Source organism: Taudactylus pleione, unplaced genomic scaffold, assembly GCF_031769625.1.
Source record: "Taudactylus pleione unplaced genomic scaffold, aTauple2 ptg000198l, whole genome shotgun sequence".
Taxonomy (NCBI): Eukaryota; Metazoa; Chordata; class Amphibia; order Anura; family Myobatrachidae; genus Taudactylus; species Taudactylus pleione.
Genome location: NW_028284600.1, coordinates 9,434,827 through 9,456,596, shown reverse-complemented (window position 1 = coordinate 9,456,596; position 21,770 = coordinate 9,434,827). Strand labels below are relative to the sequence as shown.

General features: G+C 44.4%; 1 protein-coding gene across 1 annotated transcript in view; it reads left to right on the top strand.

The window, feature by feature from the left end:
• Positions 1-21,770, top strand: part of LOC148518849 (alpha-2-macroglobulin-like) — a 177,233-nt gene that overhangs the window by 79,894 nt on the left and 75,569 nt on the right. Inside the window, exons 15-19 of the mRNA XM_088476972.1 lie at positions 9,059-9,205; positions 10,195-10,282; positions 10,925-10,927; positions 15,186-15,306; positions 19,895-20,120. Of these exons, the coding sequence (XP_088333098.1) occupies positions 9,059-9,205; positions 10,195-10,282; positions 10,925-10,927; positions 15,186-15,306; positions 19,895-20,120 (585 nt within the window). The remainder of the gene's footprint in view (positions 1-9,058; positions 9,206-10,194; positions 10,283-10,924; positions 10,928-15,185; positions 15,307-19,894; positions 20,121-21,770) is intronic.

The following is a 21,770-nucleotide window of genomic DNA, read 5'->3' as shown; positions in this document are numbered from 1 at the left end:
CTCAGACCACGGCCACGCCTCCTCCAGCATACAGAGAGGAGCTACACATAACACATTCATATCTCCTCACTAACGCTGGGAGGAGGCGTGGCCGTGCACTGCTGATCCTGCTGGGACATCCTCACACCACAGCCACGCCTCCTCCCAGCATACAGAGAGGAGCAATGGAGAGGACCGAGTGACGCAGCTAGCACACCTCCTGTTCCTTTGTTTGTCCCACCACAACCAATTACACGCTGGTTGGGCTTGTTTTGTTCAGTATGTCCTCGGCTTTTGTGGGGAGATAGCACCGAATGTCTGAAACAAACAGTTTCTGCGGTAAAATTGAAGGTTTTTTTTGTTATATTTGTGGCAAATTATAGGGTTGCAAAAGAAAGAAAAAATATAACTGTATACGTAAAACAAGCGTATCAGGCTTATTTTGGACGTCACATAAGCCAGCAATACAGGATTTGGGTGTCTCACAAAGTTTGTAAACCTGCGTGGAATCACTCCGCAATTGGACTAAAGGTGTTTGAAAAGGATTTAGTTTCGACATACCTATGATGTGGTGTGAGCCAAAAGATCACTTGAGTGGCTGCTATTTTTATGCTGTAAATGTGAAGGGTATTAATCGATATAATAAACGCAAATGGGAATACCAAGTATGAATTCTGCATAAAAACCGATACCACATAGCGAAGCTTTACCTGTACCATCATTCAGTTCTTTGTGCATAGTTCAATGTGATGATGTGGAAATGTTAATTTCATCCAGTGCAAGTGACAACACAGATGAAAGTGAGTTCAAAGAAAGTTCCTCTACTCCAAACAGATTTCTCAAAAGGAACTAAACGATTTAATTCGTGACTTGAATTTATTGAAAAAAGCAACTGAGCTTTTAGCATCCAGACTTTAAGAAAGCACTGTCTTACTGTTACTATAACGTCATATCGAAATAGCGAGCAAGCCATACTGATGTTCTTTAGCCAAGATAACAATCTTGTGTATAGCAACAATATTCCGGAACTTCTCCAGATTATGGGTTTACCAGAATATCGAGCAGAAGACTGGCGGTTCTTTTTGGATAGTTCTAAAAGGAGTTTAAAATGCGTATTACTGCACAATGGGGAAAAAAATTGCATCAATTACTATCGGTCATTCAACAAAACTTAAAGAACACTATGAAAATATTAAGTTAGTCTTAGGAAAAATTGCTTATTCTCAGCATCAGTGATCTGTTTGTGTTGATTTAAAAAATGGTAAACTTTCTTCTTGGCCATCAAAGTGGATATACTATGTATTCTTGTCACATATGTTTATGGGATAGTCGTGCAAAACAAAATTACTGGCAGCAAACCGTATGGCCTCCAAGAGAAGTTATAACTGTAGGAGAAGCCAACATCATTCATGAACCCTTACTTGACAGGAAAAAAAATCATACTGCCACCTCTCCATATCAAACTGGGTTGAATGAAACAATTTGTAAAAGCACTGGACAAGTCAGGCGTGTCACGGTTGGAGTCTGAGAATTACCTGACTCAGGTGTTGAATTGGATTCAGCGGAGACCGGTTTGACTGGAACCATGGTTGAGGTAAATAGCTCTATTTGCAAAAGAATTGTATAGCAGTGAGAACTGCCTTTGGTGATAAATGACAGGAACAGGAAACATGTAACATTGGAGTGGAACCAGTAGACTTGGAGAAACCGGACCGGGACTGACAGGAAGACTTGCTGAACTGGACAGAATATCAGTAGGTGACTTGGAGGGACTGGGCTGGGACCGGCAGGAAGAGTAGCTGAAAAGACTGAAGGAAAGAGTCTTCCAATAATCGCTGAACCTGGAAAAGAAACTGTAGACTTGAAACTTAAGTGAACTGATACTGGATCTCCGGACAGGTGTAATGAGGTTTGAACTTAAAGGATTTGGAACTTGACTCAGGACTGGAATAATGTGGATCGGACTGAAGAACTTGGACTTGGACTCCGGACTGGAGTAATGTGGACTGAGCTGGTGAACTTGGAACTTGACTCCGGACTGGAGTAATAAAAATTGAACTGGTGATCTTGGAACTTGACTCCGGACTGGAGTAATGAGAATTGAACTGGTGAGCTTGGAACTTGGAGTTGACTCCGGACTGGAGCAATATGGAATGAACTTGGAGTTGGATCTGACTCCGGACTGGAGTAGAGTGGAATGGATAACTTGGAACTTGGATATGACTCCGGACTGGAGTAGAGCGGAATGGGTAACTTGGAACTTGGCTCTAACTCCGGACTGGAGTAGAGCGGATGGATTACTTGGAACTTGGATCTGACTCCATTCTGGAGTAGAGTGGAATGGATAACTTGGAACTTGGATCTGACTCCGGACTGGAGTAGAGCGGAAGGGGTAACATGGAACTTGGATCTGACTCCGCACTGGAGTAGCAAGGAATTTGTAACTTAGAAGCAAATGTTTCACACTAGGAACTCAGGTACACAGGTCATGCTGCAGCAGGACCTCTGGATATGCCAGGTATTGCTGTAAGCAAGATTTCTGGATTTACCAGATATTGCTATAAGCAGGGTTTCTGGATATACCAGGTATTGCTGTAAGCAGGATTTCTGGATTTACCAGGTATTGCTGTAAGCAGGATTTCAGGATTTACCAGGTATTGCTGTAAGCAGGATTTATGGATATACCAGGTATTGCTGTAAGCAGGATTTATGGATATGCCAGGTATTGCTGTAAGCAGGATTTCCGGATTAACTGGTCTAGGAACCAGCAGAAGCAGGAGCCTGGGATGCTCTTGTACTCAGAAGTAGCACGAACTATACACCACAGGAAGTAATGAGATGTTCAGGCCAGAATGCTAACAGAGGAGAATGTATATACCCTGGGTCTGGCAGGAATTGGTGGATACGGTCTAGAGGTCTGGTAGTAGCACTCTGAGTGGTGGAGGGCACAACATGCAGAGGGAGTAATCTTCTCTGCAGTGCTGGGAATCAAACCTACACCTGCGATTCCAATCAAGGCTAGCAGTGTCCACAGACAGAGGGCCCAGGTGAACAATCACTGTGGAAAGGAGAGCACAGTCCAAATGCATACACAGAAGTGCTGCAGCCAGCATAATCAGGACATATCTCCAATGCGGTTTACACATACAGATCCACGGGACAGCTGACAGGGGTAAGTCTCAAGGCAAAAGGTGAAAAACTAGCCAGGGTTGTGACAAGGTGATTGTTTCAAATATATTTGTATATTGCTCACAGATATGGAAACTGGTGAAGGATCCACATTTTACCACATCTATGACTGAAACCGAATCTGAAGCATGGCTGAGTTATGTGTCTGGCATTCAAATTTTTTTAGGGAGTCAGACAACTATCATTTACTAGTCCACAACATGCTAAAATGTTTAGAGAAAGTTGGTGCCAACATGAGTATTAAAGTACATTTTATGTACAGCCCTTTAGATCACTTCCTGTCCAGTCTAGGAGATTTAAGTGAAGAACAGGGTGAGCGGTTCCACCAGGATATTCAAGTAATGGAAAAAAAGATATCAAGGAAGGTGGGATCGTCACATGATTGCCGATTACTGTTGGTGTCTGCAGAGTGACTGCCCACGACAAGAATACAAAAGAAAATCCTACAAAAAACGGTTCTCATAGCTTCCTAACACTTATGTATGTAATTATCCTGTGTCCTTTTATAACATTTTACAAATCAAATTGAATCAGAATTAAAAAAAAATATATTTTTAACTATTTTTAACATTGTTTTATTTAATTTTTCATAATTATTAAAGACATATGCATATCTCAAAAACTTGAGCCAATTGTAGAAAAAAGCATGTCATATTCATGATCAGGAGCACAAAATTAATCGAAATCGACTCTTAAATCCCTGGCAACAGATTGACTGTTCCCCGGTGTAATAGACCTAGCACAAGTGTATGGGCAGATGAAGGACAACACTTAAAGAAAATACCTCACCAGAAACATAGTCATACGCAAAGGACTGTTACAATACAACAGGCCCATAGTTGGCGTACAGATGTGTCCTCGCTTGTCTTTGCTGCATGCGAGCTAAACAGTCCCTCTCGGCGCACCTGGTCTTGTGAGTCTCTGCTAGCGACAGCCGTCTTTTTTGTATCTCTTTTTGTCAAAAATGCGTATAATTTGCATAGCGATGCGACTAGGACGCAACAGGAGACTGTGCTGATTAATTTAATATATGTGACACTTGTATATCTGTGTGTGACTGAGTCTTTTAATCAGCATGTGAAGTGTTATGATGCAGGGGCCGCAGCTTTTTTCCACGTTAAGTTCCGTTTACCGACTCATTTGACACAGGTATACAAGTGTCACATATCAAATTAATCAACACAGTTTGCTGGTGCGTCCCAGTCACATCATTTATATGCAATTTCAGCCCAAAAAAAAAAAGACACCCGATGTTAACAGCGTTGCACGGGACCTGGCGGCTCACTCACACCTGGCAAGTCGCGCTGCATGGTGTACCGAGGCTACATGACAAGGACATATCTGTAGGGCTTCAGCTGCCAGGCTCTGGTAAAGAGCAGTGGACCAGGTATTGCAATAGATATCAGATGGGATGTAGTCAGGATGCTGGCGGTCGAAATGCCGACCACCGAAATCTCGACAGCGAAAGCCCGGCATGGGACTAAAGATAGGCATCTAAATAATGACGCCTATCAATAGCCCCATGCCGAAATTCCGATGCCCGTCATACCGAATGAAGGTAAGCCAGGCGTCGGGAGCTCTTAGGGTTAGGTTTAGGGTCTTCCGAGGGGACTTAGGGTTAGGCACCCCTCCAGGAGGGTTAGGCTAGGGGAAGGGGGAGTTAGGGTCAGGCACCATCGGGGAGGAGGTTAGGCACCCCCCCCGGGAGGGTAAGGTTCAGGGTATGGGAGGGGGGGTTAGGAGTAGGCACCCCTGGGGGTTAGGCACTAGGAGGGAGGTTAGAGTTAGGCACCACTAAGGGAGGGTTAGGGGGGGAGAGGGGAGGGTTAGGGTACTTACTTACCCTAGTCGGGATCTCCATCTGCCAGCCTGCCGGTGTTGGAATTTCATCTGCAGGGCCTAGGTCTGGCGGTATTACATACCGATTCCATATCAGATATGTAGTGTTATCTGGATGATATTATTGTCACTGACAAATTGAGCCGAGCACCTAGACAATTTCATGAAGGTCCTTCATCGACAGAATATGGAATTAGAAGTAAATATAATAGCCTGAGGGTTGCAAGCAGCCATGGGATTTAATATATTACCGCTTTAAGTGTATTGGCTAAGTTGCCAAACTCCTGCGGCTGCCTGCAACTCGCTGACTATTACATTTACAAATGAGAATTTTTCAAGGATCAAATATCATACTGTGGACACGTGATCGACAAAAAGGAGCTACACAAATCCAAGGAAAAATAGAGGCTGTGTTGCGAGCAACTCACATACAGTCAATAGCACAGCATAGATCATACTTAGCTGTTTGGAGACCAGGGCAAATTTAAAAAAGGAGCCCCCTCACTTATGTGCGCGTGCTGAAGAGGTCTGCGCCGAAAAATGGGTGTGGCCACATGCCACAAGGGGCGTGGCCACTGAAAAATGGGGCATGTCAACATGACATACACCTCTTTCTCGTCACTCTGGGAACATTCCTTTCCATTCCATATGCACCTTAATGCAGTGCCCCTTATACAGTCCCCCCTATGCAGTGCCCCAGTATTGGTCCCCCTTATGCAGGTCCCCAGTAGTACCCCTTATACAGTACCCCCAGTATTCAATGGCCCAGTAGTGGTCCCCCTTATGCAGGCCCCCAGTAGTGCCCCTTATGCAGGCCCCCAGTATGCAATGCCCCCAGTAGTGGTCCCCCTTATGCAGGCCCCCATTAGTGCCGCTTATACAATACCCCAGTAGCAGTACCCTTTATGCAGGCCCCAGAAGTGCCCCTTATACAGTGTCCCCAGTAATGGGCCCCCTTATGCAGCCAGGCTCCCATTAGTGCCCCTTACACAGTGCCCCCCCAGTAGTGGTCCCCGTTATGCAGTCCCCCATTAGAGTCCGGTGTCCCCAGTAGTGACCCCCCTTATGCAGCCAGGCCCCCATTAGTGTCCCTTACACAGTGCCCCCCCCAGTAGTGGTCCCCCTTATGCTGGCCCCCGTTAGTGTCCAGTGTCCCCAGTAGAGATCGCCCTTTTGCAGCCAAGCTCCCATTAGTGCCCCTTACACAGGGCATTGTACATTGTCTCCTCGTCATTAGGTCACTAATGGCCTGGCTGAGAGATTTCTACAGACCTTTGAAAGAGCTACAGTATTAAGGCCATGAGTAAATATCTGATGCTGCTTCAGCAAAATATTGATAACATTATATTTATCTACCACAATACGGAAGCCTCTACTACTGGGCAATCACCAACCACGGTTTTCCTACAGAGAAACTTGAGGTCTTAGTGTGACTAACACCCCTTTTACAATAATGCCCCAGGTCTGACCCAGGATTTGGAACATGGTTTCAAATTAGGGCATACCCCAGACATACCCCTTTTACATCCGGGTTATTGCCGGATCGGTGCTGTTCACACTGAACTCAGGTGCCATGCCGGCACTTGGAGATGACATAATCTTCTTACAATGGAATGCGGCTCTCACATTGCTGGACGACCCAGATTACCCATTTACACTGAGCCGTGCCCAGGTCCTTCCTGGGAAAAACCCTGCTTGCTAGCAGAGTTGGCTTCCCGGGTGACTGGCCCTTGGAGGAGCCATTTTCATTGACCAAAATCCCTGGTTGATGTGCGTTCACATGCAATAACCTGGGATTTTCAGGTCAGTGGGTGTTAGTGAAGCCAGATGTGAGGAAAGAGATACAGGATAAAAGGTCTATAGAGTTTGCTGTTGACCAAGATGTGCTTTCTTTTGATTTCGGAGCAGATAAATGACAAGCAAGCAATGTGATCTCCAATATAATGGATCATTGATGTACAAATTTCAGCCTGGAGGATACTTGTGGCAACATGATGATGATCAGATCATTGAGTCCAGTAGGTCTGTTTAATTCAACATGACCTGAAGCCTTCCTAGCATAAAGAACATTAACTTACTTGCCTCCTTTAAAGAAACCTCCAGAGCTGAGTAACCCTGATAATTTGATCAAGGTTTTATCCAAACTAGTTATTGACTGTATGGACTCTAAAGGTGCCCACACACATACCGATGTCCTCACGATACGATTTTATGGCCAATTTCCTCATGAACTTTCACGGGAGCTCCCTTGCCGTCGTGATCACGATTTGGAGTTAAAAATGTCCAATCTGACTAAAGATCTATCTTGCAGCCAATGCATTGTATCCCAGATTGGCTAATCTGCCCTACAGCACGGCAGATCAGAAGATGCGATGTACGACGAGCGGGGACGCGCATCGGCATCGTGCTCATGAGTATAAACTCACGATTTGTACTTTTTTTACCCGATTCGTCGTCACGATTCGTCGAAATCGGCCAAATCGTGTAAAATATCGCTGTGTGTGTGGGCACCTTAAGGCCGAAGAAGAAACATCAAGAGAGTTTCAATGTCCTGAACATAACAGTGAGTCCCCAGAAACTCTTTCAGAAGCCCAAAGGTCTCTACAATGTTGTTTAGACAGAATATGAAAGGTTAAAAAATTACTGGAAATAAAGTTATAATTAGCAACGATGTTTTGGAAATTTGGTATGTTGAGTACTATCTATGATCAGGAGGAGTGTCAAAAATTCCTCAGGAACTTTTTCATTCATTTATGTTGTTGTTCATTCTCTTATCCAGGAAACAAGCACACAGTGTTACCCTATCTGAAAGTGGTGTCATATATTCAAACATCCGCTCACAAATATAACCCCGTTTTTGGGGGATATCCATATATTTTAAGTATCCCCCAAATGTACAAGGGAGGAACCACAGCAGATATAGCCTCCATTTCCAAAGCAGCCGCAGCAAAGCTTTCCGGAGATTGGCCCCAATAGGATAATGCTATTTTGGATGACATTACTCTATACTTCACAAATTTTTAATGAGAGCGAGTCGGAAGCAGTGCATTCACATTGACTGTCAGAGACCTGAACAGGAAGCAGTGTGATAGCGTAAAGTGCATACACACTAGACGATGTGCTGTATGAACGATATTGGTGAAAGATTTCCCTTGAACTTTCTGTAGTGCAGGACAAACAATATTGAGTGTACACAATGAAATATATCTTTCAGTGAAGTCATCCTGCCACATCTCTGAACAGGCAATTCTTGACGATATGATTTATTTCCACATTGCTAATTTGGGTGTAAAGTATTTATCACAACTGTATTAAAACTGAGGATTGTGATTAAAATGACCATAAACAACAAAGAATAGGTAATAGATTACATCACTCTTTGGGGTCAATTCAATTAGGAGCAAGTTTGCAAGTGCGAGTTTGTCTCATGATGAAACTCATACACTGCACACAAATGCTCGCTCCCGAGATTCACGCAATCCAATTAGAAATACCAACTCACACTACTCCCCTCGAGGGTTTGCGAATTCCCGATAGTATGCAATTTGGGAGAAGTGCATGAAAACGTGGAGAGTTTGTCTCAGGAAACTCACGCACTGCACACGAATGTTCGCTCCCGAGATTCATGCAATCTAAGAAAAAGGTGATTTTTGTGCGCACAAAAAAATAAAAAAACGCAAGTTTCCTCTGAAACAAAAATGTGAGTTTGGAATCTGCACCTACTTGGATTGCCCCCTTTGACCTAGATGCTTTTTTTTGTTATTGTTTTCTACAACAATTAGTATGTTTAATTTTTTCCTTGGTGCTACTTTTTGTTTGCAAAAAATAAAAACAACTCGCACCTAATTGGATTGTCCCCTTTGACCTAGATTATTTTTGGGGGAGGTTTTTTGCAAACAAAAAGTGATCAGCATTGCTGTGATGAAGAGGCCTCATACATTTGATTGTGGTTCATTTTTTGGAATATTTTTCTCAAATGTTTATATTGTTTTGTGCTACAAGACACTATTTGTTGATAACCTGGTTTTCTCTGTATCTTTCATTTCCCAAGGTTCATGATCTCTTCCCTAGCCTGAGTAATTATGAGGTTTATGACAGACAAGTCGTGGATGATATGGGATGCAAGGATGAAAATGGCATCTATAGAGCGCAATACTCTACTGATCAAGGTTATCTTCATGTACTCAGCAGCTTTGAGGTATTTTTATTACGATTATTTAAATATAGTGCAAGCCCTGTCTAAATATAATCAAATAACCTTCAATTTAGTTACACAATAGGTGGTCAATCCTAATAAAATCCAGAGATTTGGTGATTCATCAGATTAGGCAGATTACTTATCTTTCCTTTGTCCAGGACTATAAAAAAGACAAAGTACTCTCTGTGGGCCTGATTCAGCAAGGAACACAGTAGCTTATACGCACGCATTAGGCCAATTGTTGCGCTCTGCGCATGCATATGCATCGCAGTGCCCATTCCCCGTACTAGCCACTGGATTCGGGACTGCGATCGCAGAGGCTACGCAGACCCATGGCAGCGTGATTGACAGGAAGTGCCATTTGTGGGAGGTGAGGGGGGGTGGTCGGCTGAACGCAGGCATGCCGGCATTCGCACACCATTTCAGGGGTGTGCATAAATTATCCACTGCGATACCATACGTAGCCTGTGGCCTCATAGCGTGCGCTGAAGTAAGCAATTCCTGAGTGAGGTCTGACCTGCCTTACCTGTGCTTATGGGTCCGATGTTACTCGCTGTTACAGATTGTTTTGCTATGTTGCCCTAGTATATGGATGTGAATAAGGGGAAGTGGGCTTCCTTATGTCTGGTTGCGATCGCGATGCGAATGCACACATTTACATATCACCGCTGTTATTAATAACTGCGTTGCTTGCGTATAAGCAGAATAGTGATCCTTGCCGAATCAGGCCCTGTGTTGGAGGCACAAGATCCTATTGCATTAAATATTAATACATAACTTTTATTAGGGATGCATTAAAAATGTCTAAGACATGGTACATCGGTAGCGATGGTTCCGTTTGTGATCCCAGCCTGCTGTTGCACCTGAGATGGACGGATTTGAACAGCCGCTTTGTGTGCGCCCATGTAAATCCGTCCATCTTTAAATCAGGCCAATTATCTTTAAGCAAAGTCTAGAAATGTGATTGTTTTTCTCTCTCTCACTTCCAGAAGCTGAAATTAAAGATAATGACAAATGGTGGGATTATCAAACCTCTCCCTTGTGCTAGACCAGATTATGCGGACTATTTATCTGATGGTATAATATTTTAATTTTTTAATGATTTATTAAGAATAATGTCTTAGTGCCAAACTGGACCTGAATGAATTATTTAATAATTGATTTATTTTTATTTCATTCTTTTATTTAAACGTATTCAACTTACTAGCTATGTAACCCCCTTTCTAAATCCTCAATCAGCGCCAGCACTGCACATACTACACTGGTTTCCACTGTAATAATAAGGTCCACTGACCTAGGGAACTCCAGCCCAATGCTGGTCACAATGGAGTAGTTAGGAAATAGAGGTATATCAGTTGATGCAGAGTGAGTGCTATACTGGTTGGAGTAATATGCATAAAATCATTCTGTGCATGCTCTAAACAGAGCAAATCATTTGCAATTTGTGTTTTCTTAATCATTTGGGTATAGAATGTACTATTGTTATAATTTTTGTTTATAGTGTATGCAAGACAAGGGCCCCTCTACTGGATATTGTGCCCCCAAGGGCTCTCAACACCCTTCCTTGGTCCATGTACCGGCCCCACTCCTGCTGCGGTGGTTCTGCCCCTGCAGCCTATGGCTGGTGCTATTGGCCCTCATTTGGGTACCAAGGGTGACCCCGCTCACACCCTCCATTCTGCTGAGGACTCCTTCACGTCCTGCTGACCTTTTGCCCAGAGGGTTATAGCCCCTAGCATTATTCAGAACTATTGTGTGGCCTGGATCAGCTGGAATGTATACCTGGCTTCTTGCGGTAGATGAGAGTGGTCAGGAGGCCATGTTATCATTTAGTTGGCAATATTATTTGGTAGTTCCCAGGCAGAGGTGGCCAGGTGTTTATCGGGCATCTTGTATTTTGCTTGCCTCCTTGGGTGGCCGGACTTCACCAAGGAATTTTTGGTGATGAAGGCCCAGGATGCACCCGGTTCCCATGGATGAAAGGAGGCCTATAGACTTGCCTCTTTTGTTGCATTTTATGTATATACTGTCCAAGGTTGCTGTCTCTTGCTTTAAGACCCTTTTATTTAGATTTGCTTTTGCACTGGTGTTTCATGGGACTTTTTGAGTGTGTGAACTGGTTTTGTCCTCCACATCAGCAGTGTCTGCTTTACCTTTCCCTGATGCTATGTTGGGGGCAGCCATTTTCATATGTAAATTGCAGAGATCAAAAACAGATCAGCCATGGCACATCACTTTGCCTCTTTCTAGGCTTGTAGTGATGCCTGGATCTGTCTGGTGTCTTTGGCCCCCGTTTGTTTGGCTAGATGCCCGCTGCTGGTGCATAAGGACTGGTCTTCACTGCATTTTTCCGGCATTTTGCAGTAGCATTGGGGCTTTCTCATTCTGAGTACAGCACCCACTCATTTTGGATTGGGTCTGCTACTTCTGCAGTGGGCCTATCCGTTCAGCACATTTAGGCCTTAGGCCACTGGAATTCAGATTACTATAAGCGTTATGTCCATCTTCCCACTGTGCCAGCTGCATCCCCACATGTAGGGACCTGAAGCTGCTGTCATTCATCACTAGTTAGAGGGAGCTTCTGGCATAGGTATTGAGAGATTTGTTTTGCCTGGTTTTTTTGCCCTATGATGGACCTCATTGGCTTTTGGTACTCCAATAGGTTTTCAGGAGTTTTTACCTCAGATCAGGCCCACTCTTGTATTGTTTGTTCCTTGTTTCCCCCTAACAGTAAAGTTGTTTGTGTGACATTTTAGATTTTTGTTGTTTGCTTGATATGGCCTTGGCTGACTCCTCTTTGCGCTTCTTGTTTACAGGTAAATTTTTTGGACCCTATGTCCATTTTACAGCTCTGGGCTGCTAGATTCACTGTCACCTCAAACACTACTCAGTTCCTGGTTGCTGCTAGAATACGATGGTTGGGTTTCCAAAGTTTGTGTTGGGATTCTTTTTGTAGCAAAATATTTGAGGCTGCTACGCGTTACAGGGTTCCTGATGTCATTGTGCATTTGAGGGGTTATCGATTCTGGGAAGCAGAAGTCTTTAGCCTTATGGTGAGCAGTCATCCAAAACTTGACTTGGTTGTTGGGTAGTTGGCCCTGAAGTTTGGTCTGACATATTGACTAAATGGTTCTAGCATTGCCACTCGGGGGCGCTGTCATCAACTTTGCCTTTGTAAAGTTAACTGTGATGAGGCCCATTTTCTGCTGTCTCGAAGTGGGGGGGGTTCTTGATCACTATCCTCTTATTCAGTTTCATGATGTCCATCTTTACCGGCCTCACTGGGTACACTTGACTGATGAAAGTATTCCTCTTTTGTAGGTACTTTCTTTAGATTTCTGGACATTGTGTTAGTTTAGGTTTTGGGTAGTTTTGGTGGGGTGGCGGTGGCTTGTAGTCCTTAGCGTCCAGTGTTGAGGCCTCCAATACAATCTTACCGAATGGGCCTTACCTTATAAGCATAATATGAAGGAGAGCTTGTTGCTAGCTGTGCATTATTTTGGAGATGGTTGAATACAATCCTTTTTGATGTTTTACGACTTTTGCAGATGCACAATTTGCAATTCCTTCTAATTAGCACATTGATCGGCCTGCTCCTATTTTCCCCTTGCCACTTCAAATAATTTATAGTTTTATGTTATCAATAAAATTGATGACTTATTTGAATGGATCAATGATTTGTGTGTGTTTATGCGCTCCAGGAAAAAACACTCTTGTTGATGGAGTTGCTATAGGTATGAGGGGTATCAACCCTCAATGTCACAATTGTCTTTAAATCAAAAATACCAAGCGCTCAACCATAGTGTGAAATTACAACATTTGTCATGTATGTTTTATACGCAAAATCATTTTTTATAAATGACAGATGACAATGAAATTTTTTTTTAGCATATTTGGTTTCACTAAACTTCTGCACGTGGTAGTAAATGATATCTATTCAAGGGACAATATAAACCTATTAAGATCATATCTTCCCAAAATTGGTTGTATCTATCCAATATGTGGATTATAGATTTAAAGCCGGCTATCTTTTATATATTGTTATAGATTTTATATTTATATTAATCCTGTTAATGAAATCTATAATCCATATATTGGAAAGATACAACCAATTTTGGGAACATATGACCTTAATCATTATTATTATCAGTTATTTATATAACACACACATATTCCGCAGCGCTTTACAGAGAGAATATTTGGCCATTCGCATCAGTCCCTGCCCCAGTGGAGCTTACAGTCTATGGCCCTAATTCAGAGCCGGACGCTCTGACCAGAGCGCTCGCTCTGAATCAGGGCCCACCTCCATAATTATGGAGCGTCCTCCTGGACGCTCGTATAGCTGTGGGTCACCACCCACAGCTTATACGAGCGTGCAGGATGATGGTCGCGATGGTCTTGACCATCGCGACCATCGCCAGTGCGAGCAGAAGCCTGCGGTTGAGTTTCTCAACCGCAAGGCCAGGAGTGATTTTGGCTCTATCAGAGCCAAAATCACTCCCACTGACATCACTAGTGATGTCAGTGGGGCCGGCTTCTGACGGTAGGCGTTCCCTTGGGAACGCCTCCGTCTGGCAGGCACGCCCCCGGCACGCCCACCAAAGGGGGCGTGCTGTCAATCAACATCGACAGCACGACCCCTTTGATCAGACACTACGAGCGAAGGAAAGTCCTTCGCTCGTCGCGTCTCGAGCATGCGCACGATGGAGCTCCCTCCGTCGTGCGCATGCTCAGTGCACACCATCGACCCACTTGCGAGCGGACAGCCGCTCGCGAGTGGGTCTGAATCAGGCCCTATGTTCCCTACCACATGCACACACACACACTAGGGTTAATTTGTTGGGAGCCAATTAAACTACCAGTATATTTTTGGAATGTGGGAGGAAACCAGAGTACCCAGAGGAAACCCACGCAAGCACAGGGAGTGCTGTGAGGCAGGAACGCTATGGTTTTATATTGTCCCTTGAATATATATAATTTACTGCCATGCACAGAAGTTTATCGAAGAAAATAAATATTGTTTGTTTTTTGCATATTTCATTGTCATCTGTCATTTATAAAAATTGATTTTGCATATAAAACACACATGACTTGTTTAAACACTGATTACAGGTGTCTCTGTTTTTATTTATAGATTTAAGTAAGTGTTTTTAAGGTTAACGGGTTTTTTCATTGAAGGTGTTTTTTGGTAAGGGTTACAGGCCAGCTGTTCCAGTAAATAGTTTATCATATCAAGTCTACTGATTCAGACCACAGGGTAATTATTACTGACCTTCGGAAAAACGTAGTATATCACACACAAAAAGCCTAGGTTAGTGTAATCTCTCTTTTGCTCATTTATATCAGCTCCTCCACTTAGGCCTGATATACTGTATATATGCACTCAAATGCCATCGCAGCTGCGATCAGATTGCAATTGCAAAAATATGCTAATGACTAACTCGCCATCCAGTACTTAGAGACACCCACTGAAAGCATCTAACATCGACCTCTCACTCACAAAACTGGAAACATCGGAAACGTCAAACCCAGATCAGGCGGCCACTAGCCTTCTGTCTAAGTCTAAGCTTTTGCAGATACAGCAGGTCTCCAGACACGCAGAGGGCTTTCCTGCTGCGAGCAAGGACACAGTGGCAAAATTATGCACATCCTAAAAAAGTGTTTGAATGGTCCTGACATGCCTGCATTTTCCTAACCACCCAGCGTTACCTCCCCCAAACGCTGACAGCCTGTCACTCACTTTGTGAGTGATTTCTCTGTGTGTGTATGATCGCAAACCATTGTGCATGAGCAGTGTGGCTTTCACACATGTGCAGTGGCTAACAATCGCTCAAACTGCGTGAATATTAGCATTGCTTGAAGATCTGAATCAGGTCCTTAGAGTAATGTAAGCATGATACATCCCAATGAATTGAGAAACTGTAAGTTTTTCCCTCAGTATTAGAAATAATTCCATATATTCATTTATTTTTTCCTGCAGGAGAGGCATCAGGTATCGAGCCGGAAGTGAATATAATCCCAGAAGTGGCAGAGGTGGATAGAACAGAAAAAGTTAGAACATACTTCCCTGAAACCTGGATATGGAAACTGGTAGCTGTGGGGTAAGTTATTAAAAGTTGATGAGCAAAAGAATACGAAGGAATTAGAGGTATATTTGATTTGGCGCATCTCTCTCTCTCTCATGAAAATGCCCTGATGTAGTCACATTAGCCAGGAAGGAGCCATGGGAGGCATAACTATCAGGAATTTAATAAAAACAAAAAAAGCATTGGAACACCATCAAATGATTTCCATTTGATGGTGGAAAGCATCGGACCGCCACCATCAAATGGTACAAACACTACCATCAGAACAAAGACATCAATGGTTAGTAACTATCAAATTCCGATGTCCATCCCTATGCTGAACTTGAAGGTGTACTCCTGCCACAACTCCTCCACTGCAAAGTGTTCCCTCTCCAATTTGATGTACCCACTCAGCCACATGCCCTGGATGAATAGGAGGCACCACCCATGGAAGTCAATACTTTTCTAAGACAGGACCACCAAGGCAAGGAAGCTCAACAGGAAGCCCAGGAAACATAGGGTACATTGTGCAAAGAGGACATGCTCATTGTCATGTTCAGAAGCTGGACAGAGGGGTGCATGAGGCTGCAAAATTATGCACAGGTGTCCCAGCCCGGGGATAATGTTTACGGTAGCTGCAATACAAATCTCTCATTCATGATCCTCCTGCCCTTCCCGGCACATCCCAGTGGCCAGGCCACAGAAAGCTGCAGGGAAGCAGTACTGGGGGATGTGGTGACATTGGTTAGATGCAGGGGGCAGGAGTGAGAAGCAGGGAGTTTTGGTGAGATGCAGGGGGCTGTGATAAGAAGCAGGAGTGACAAGCAGGGGCCTGTAGCCTCCGTTTCGCAAAAATGGAATTGTGTTGCCAGCGATGGGGGGGGGGGAGGAGAGAAAAAGGCCAGGATCTCCATCAGCTGACTGAGATTTCCTGGCCTCTGCGCATCTGCGACAGCCAGCTTGCATGACCCCATGGTCACTCAGCCAGATGATGGTAGCACAGATGATCCAATGCTGTGACCTTGGATACAGCTCGGGTCAGTAATGCATGCAAGAGGCATTGGCCCTCAAGGTCACTCAAGTCCATCTCAAGTCGCAGCTCAGCCCTCTAGTCCTGTTTTGCCTGTCTTGTCCTTGTCAGACCAGTCACGCCTGTTTTTTCCATGTCAGTCTAGTCTTTCCTGTCTTGTCTTGCCAATCCAGTCTTGCCTGAAATCCTGCATATCACAGTCCTGGTCACTCCTGCCTTGCAGCTCGTACCCTGTGTCTAGTCAGTCTCTGTCTAGTATCCTAGCTGCACTATAGACCCTAGACATTCATCATACCATAGTGACCTACCGCTGCTTGTGTTGTTTCTGTGTATGTCATCTTTCTGCAACCTCACGCCAGTTAGCTCCAGTTGTGGAAGGACTGCCACACCTGTACCCAGTCTTGTCCGTTGTCAGCAGTCCTGCAATCTCATTGAGTGATAATTGTAACATTTGTGCATATTTCAGCTAAACAATTATATTATACATAGTTTTAAAAAGTACATAGTCGTTTCAGGACCAAGTGCGTAGCCTCCACTACAAGCGGGGACGTCTCTCTTTTTCCATACATGGATTATGCTGGTTAATGAGGATTGAGGTTTGGAACTGAGGGCTCAATTCAGACCCGCTCGCTAGGAAGCATTCGCTCGTAGCTGGACAATTTTTAGCATTCTGTGCATGCATATGCAGTGCGCGTGCGCGAGCCAGTGCAAAAGATTGGGAAGCGAATCAGGCCCTAAGACACTGGCTCCAGGGAAGTAACGGAGGTGACTAGCCAGATGCGGGCATATTGTGGTTATGTCGCTGACAGTGACTGCGCCAAAAAACGCATGCTGCGCTGACACAGGAGGCCATACGCAGATGGCAAATTGTATGTACAGTATAATAGGTCTGGTGCAATCTTCAATGTTGCATCTGCTACGATGGAACAGCCAGTGAGGGCCCCGGTAGACTGGGAATTGTCATGGTATTAGCATAAAGACGCAAACGTTGTTGCTGAAAAAGATGCAACCGCGGCCACATCTGTGTGTATCTCTGAATCAGGCCCATAGTCGCTTTTCAATATTGTATTAGTCTCTTATTTATGTATGTATTATACTGTATATGTCATAATAAATCATATGAAATTCACTATTATTTTTTACTGCTATGCTGAGGTGTGGTTCTACTGCCATCTAGTGCCTAAAGTTATCATTGAACTTAGGTGTAAAAATATATATGCAGGATTCCCTCAAAGATGCTAAGGGGTATATTTACTAAGGTGCTTGTTTTTAGAAGTGGTTTTGTTGACCATAGCAACCAATCAGATTCTACTTAACATTTATCTAGCACCTTCTAGAAGGTAATAACTAGAATCTGATTGGTTGCTATGGGCAACAAAACCACTTCTAAAAACCCGCACCTTAGTAAATATACAGTTAAACCTTAGTAATAACACAGTAGTATCTATGTGACAAATACATAAATAAAAGTTCCCTTGTTCCCTTTTTCAATGTGTCCGGTTGTATGCAAAAAGACAAAGGGAAGGCTACAATAGTGTAATAAAATGTAATTAATCCTGATGGTGGATAACAGTAGGGATAAGTAATACATACATAACAGAAAACTGTTGAAGTATTCAGGGTTTAATACAGCCCCTCAGGTGTCCTGCTTACTTAGGGCCTGATTTAGCAAGGATCGCAACTGCGATTACTCACGCAATCGGTCAATTGTTGCATTCTGTGCATGCATGGGAGTGCACGAAACAGCCACTGTGATCACAGAGACTACGCAGACCCATTGCACAGTGATTGACAGGAAGTACCATTTGTGGAAGGTGACTGAGGGGTGGTTGACGAAACACAGGCATGTCAGTGTATTTGAACGCCATCGCAAGGCGTGCATAAATTATCCACTGCGATGCCATATGCAGCCTGAGCTCTCACTGCGTACCGGAAGGTCAGCAATTTCCGCGTAAGGTCAGAGCTTGTGCAAGTGTGCGTGAGGCTGCGATGGTACCCGATTGTACTGATGGTTTCATAGTCTAGCTAAGTCTTACGGATGTGTGTAAGGTAAGGTGGGCGTCCTTATGTAGTGCTGCAATGGAATAGCGATCGCAATGGATTAGCATATCATCACAGTGAGACTGCATGCGTAATCGCAGTTGCGATCCGTACTGAATCAGGCCCTTGGTGATGACTTATGTACAGATGATGGTTTTTAGGTGTATGAAGATTTTTCAATTTATCCCAGTGTTTCCTAAATGGCATATGTGAATAGGAGAGCGAAATATCCACACACAGGACCTCATTCAGAGCCACTCGCAAAATGCGAGCGCTCGCTCTGAATGAGGGCAGCCGCATCTCTGAAAAGAGACGGCCTCCTGGCCGCTCGCTAGGCTGTGGGTGTCCACCCACAGCTTTAGCAAGCGGCCAGGTTGATGGCCGCGATGGTCAAGACCATCGTGACCATCGGGGCTTGCGACGAGACCCTTGTTGTAGGGTATCATCTGCCGCAAGCCCCAGTGCGCTTTTGGCTCTAATAGAGCTGGAAGCTCACCACTGACATCACAAGTGATGTCAGTGGGGCCGCCCCCAAACGGCAGGCGTTCCGTCGGGAACGCCTCCGTTTGGCTCACCCACCCCGCCTACAAAACGGAGCGAGCTGTCGATCACAATCGACAGCCGCCCCTTTTGTAGTGAGCCCCGGAGCGTGCGCAGGGCCCAACATCGACCCGCTTGCGAGCGCTCAAGCGCTTGCGAGCGGGTCTGAATGAGACCCACAGTGCAATTATCTTGATGAAATGTTGAATTTAATATAATTCTTAAAATGACAAGAAGTAAATTATAATAGAATAGGACTGAGCGGTGGTGTCATTTTAAGTTGGTAGGCTCCAGATCATCCTTAACTTAAAATTCTGGAAAAGTAGTGGCAGTGCTTGCTCTCTCTATATTGAAATGATTAAAAGCCTTTGTTAAGGTAGGAGTCAAACATGGCGGATCAGATATTAAAGAAAAAACGTATGCTAAAACTCTCTATTACTTCTGAAAAAAGATATGTGTCGGACTCAGAACCAGCCCCGAAGTCTTTAATTCAGTGTTGCATATTTTGAAAGGTGACTATGCTAAACTAGGGATGGCCATCGGTGGGTTAACTATCAATGGTCACCATTGATGGTACCATTGGTGGTTAACTTTGATGGTATGAAACCATCAACAGAAAACCATTGATAGTTTCACCCACCGATGGTCATGCCTGCTCTATGACTCACAGGCAGGGGTATATCTATAATGGGCGCAGTGTGCTCGTGGCACACAGGCACCTGGGTCCAACGCAGCATCAGATAATCTGCAGGAATATCAGCTGGCTAAGTGATCCATGGGGTCACGCAAGCCGGCCACCACGGATGAGAGGAAGAGGCTAGGAAATCTCCATCAGCTGCCACCCCCAAACAGCAACAGACTGACAGGAATCTGCATTCAGCAGGGCACTGCTGTACAAGGGTCACATTGTGCAGCAAATTCTCCCGTTCATTTCTCATAGTTCTGTGCAGGCCTAGTGAACTTGAAATAAGATTGTCATATGTCATTCTTCTCTTCTAACCTACTTTCACTCAGAGACTCTGGCAGTGTTGCCTTCCAAGATGCTGCCCCACACACCATCACAGACTGGAACGGAGGAGCCTTCTGTATGGGTCCCAGTGGTTTCGGGCTCTCGTCTTCTACATACCTTCGAGTTTTTCAGCCATTCTTTGTGGATCTCACTTTACCTTATTCTGTGGTCAGAGGGGAAATTTTCGTTCTCAAAGCCTCGGTCTTTAATTACTTGGAATATTGTATAAAGGTAATGTATAAGGACCATTGTGTTCAATCTCCTTGTGGCAGGATTATCTTGTTGTTGTTGGAATCTCTATTTGTTTTGAACATGTAAGAAAATATAATACACTGAAATGGTGATGTATGAAGCTGCAATAATACAGACGTACAACGCAAATACCACAATAACCTGTTAATGATGTCCTGCAACTATTTCTGCACTGTTGCACTAGTTTTGGATCAGAATGCCAAGACGACAGCCGCTGTAATAATATAGCTACTTCTGATGAGAGATGGGGCGTTGTATAATGAAAATGAGTGAGGCATAGTAATAAATCTTCTTCTCTAATGCAAACAGAGGGTTTGGTGTCAGGCCACAAGACATTTAAAAGTGGTTCCTTGGGTGGGGATTGCACAGTGTGAGGGTGTTCGTGGTTAGTTAGGCTGCTGCAAATCCAACTTCCGTAAAAAAAACTATTTTGTTTTTACACATCCTCTGAGGTCCTGGAAATTAGTTCTTATTTTTCCAACAAGACTCCTTTAGTGCTCATATGATAATCAAGTCCACACCTAAAGGGAACAATTCCTTTGGGATTCAAAAAAATATAAATTCTGTAAACGTCTCTATTCTTCAATTGGTGTGGTTATGAAGTAACTTGTTCTTTCCAGATGTTTAGTATCTCAATGCAAAAAGAAGAGAGAAACTAATAGCGCAACATTGCCATAAAAAACGGGATGTAGTCAGTAAGCCGACGGTCTAAATGCCGACCGCCAGCTCCCAGGCTCTCTAATCCCAGTGTGGTACTAATGACAGGCGTCGAAAACTCGACGCCTGTCATTAACCATACGCTGGAAGACCGTCACCTGGCATACCGAACGAAGGTAAGCCGGGCACGGAGAACCACGGGGGGGGGGGCGGAGGGTTAGGTTTAGGGCTCCCGGGGAGACTTAGAGTTAGGCACCCCCCAGGAGGGTTAGGTTTAGGCTAGAAGAAAGGGGGGTTAGGGTTAGGCACCCCCGGGGGACTTAGGTTTAGGCAGCGGGGAAGGGGGGTTAGGTTTAGGCACTTAGATCGGATTAGGGTTAGGCACCCCTAAGGGAGGGTTAGGGTTACGGTTAGGTTAGCGATACTTACCTTAGGAACGATCGGGATCTTCACCCTTGCCGGGCTGCCGCTGTCGGGTTTTGAACCACCGGCCATGCGGCCGACAGTAATACCTACTACACCCATAAAAAACAATAACATTTATTTCTACAAGTTGCACTCACATTAAAACATCACAAAATCAGCATATATCACCATAGGTGAACTCTTTGCATGGTTCACTGGAAACAGGGCACAGTCAGGACATCCCTCAAAAGATGGAACAGATGGAGTCTTCTATAATGGGTCCCGGGAACCTGAAATGGAGCTCATAAACGGGGTGTCCAACATTCAGCCACTGCCGGTGATGTCCTTGTATCCTTAGCTTAAATCGTTTCAAACCTTGAATGGCTCTTCCTCAGAAGCATTGGGATACAACAATACAGACCCCCTTTATATACCCCTTTGAATTACCTTAATTGAACCATGGAACATAGGTGCAGTAGGATCTCCGGACATCGCCATGACCGGACGTCCGTCACCGGATGTTGTCAAGCGCGCACACCAGGAAGTATAACACCGGATGTTATGAGG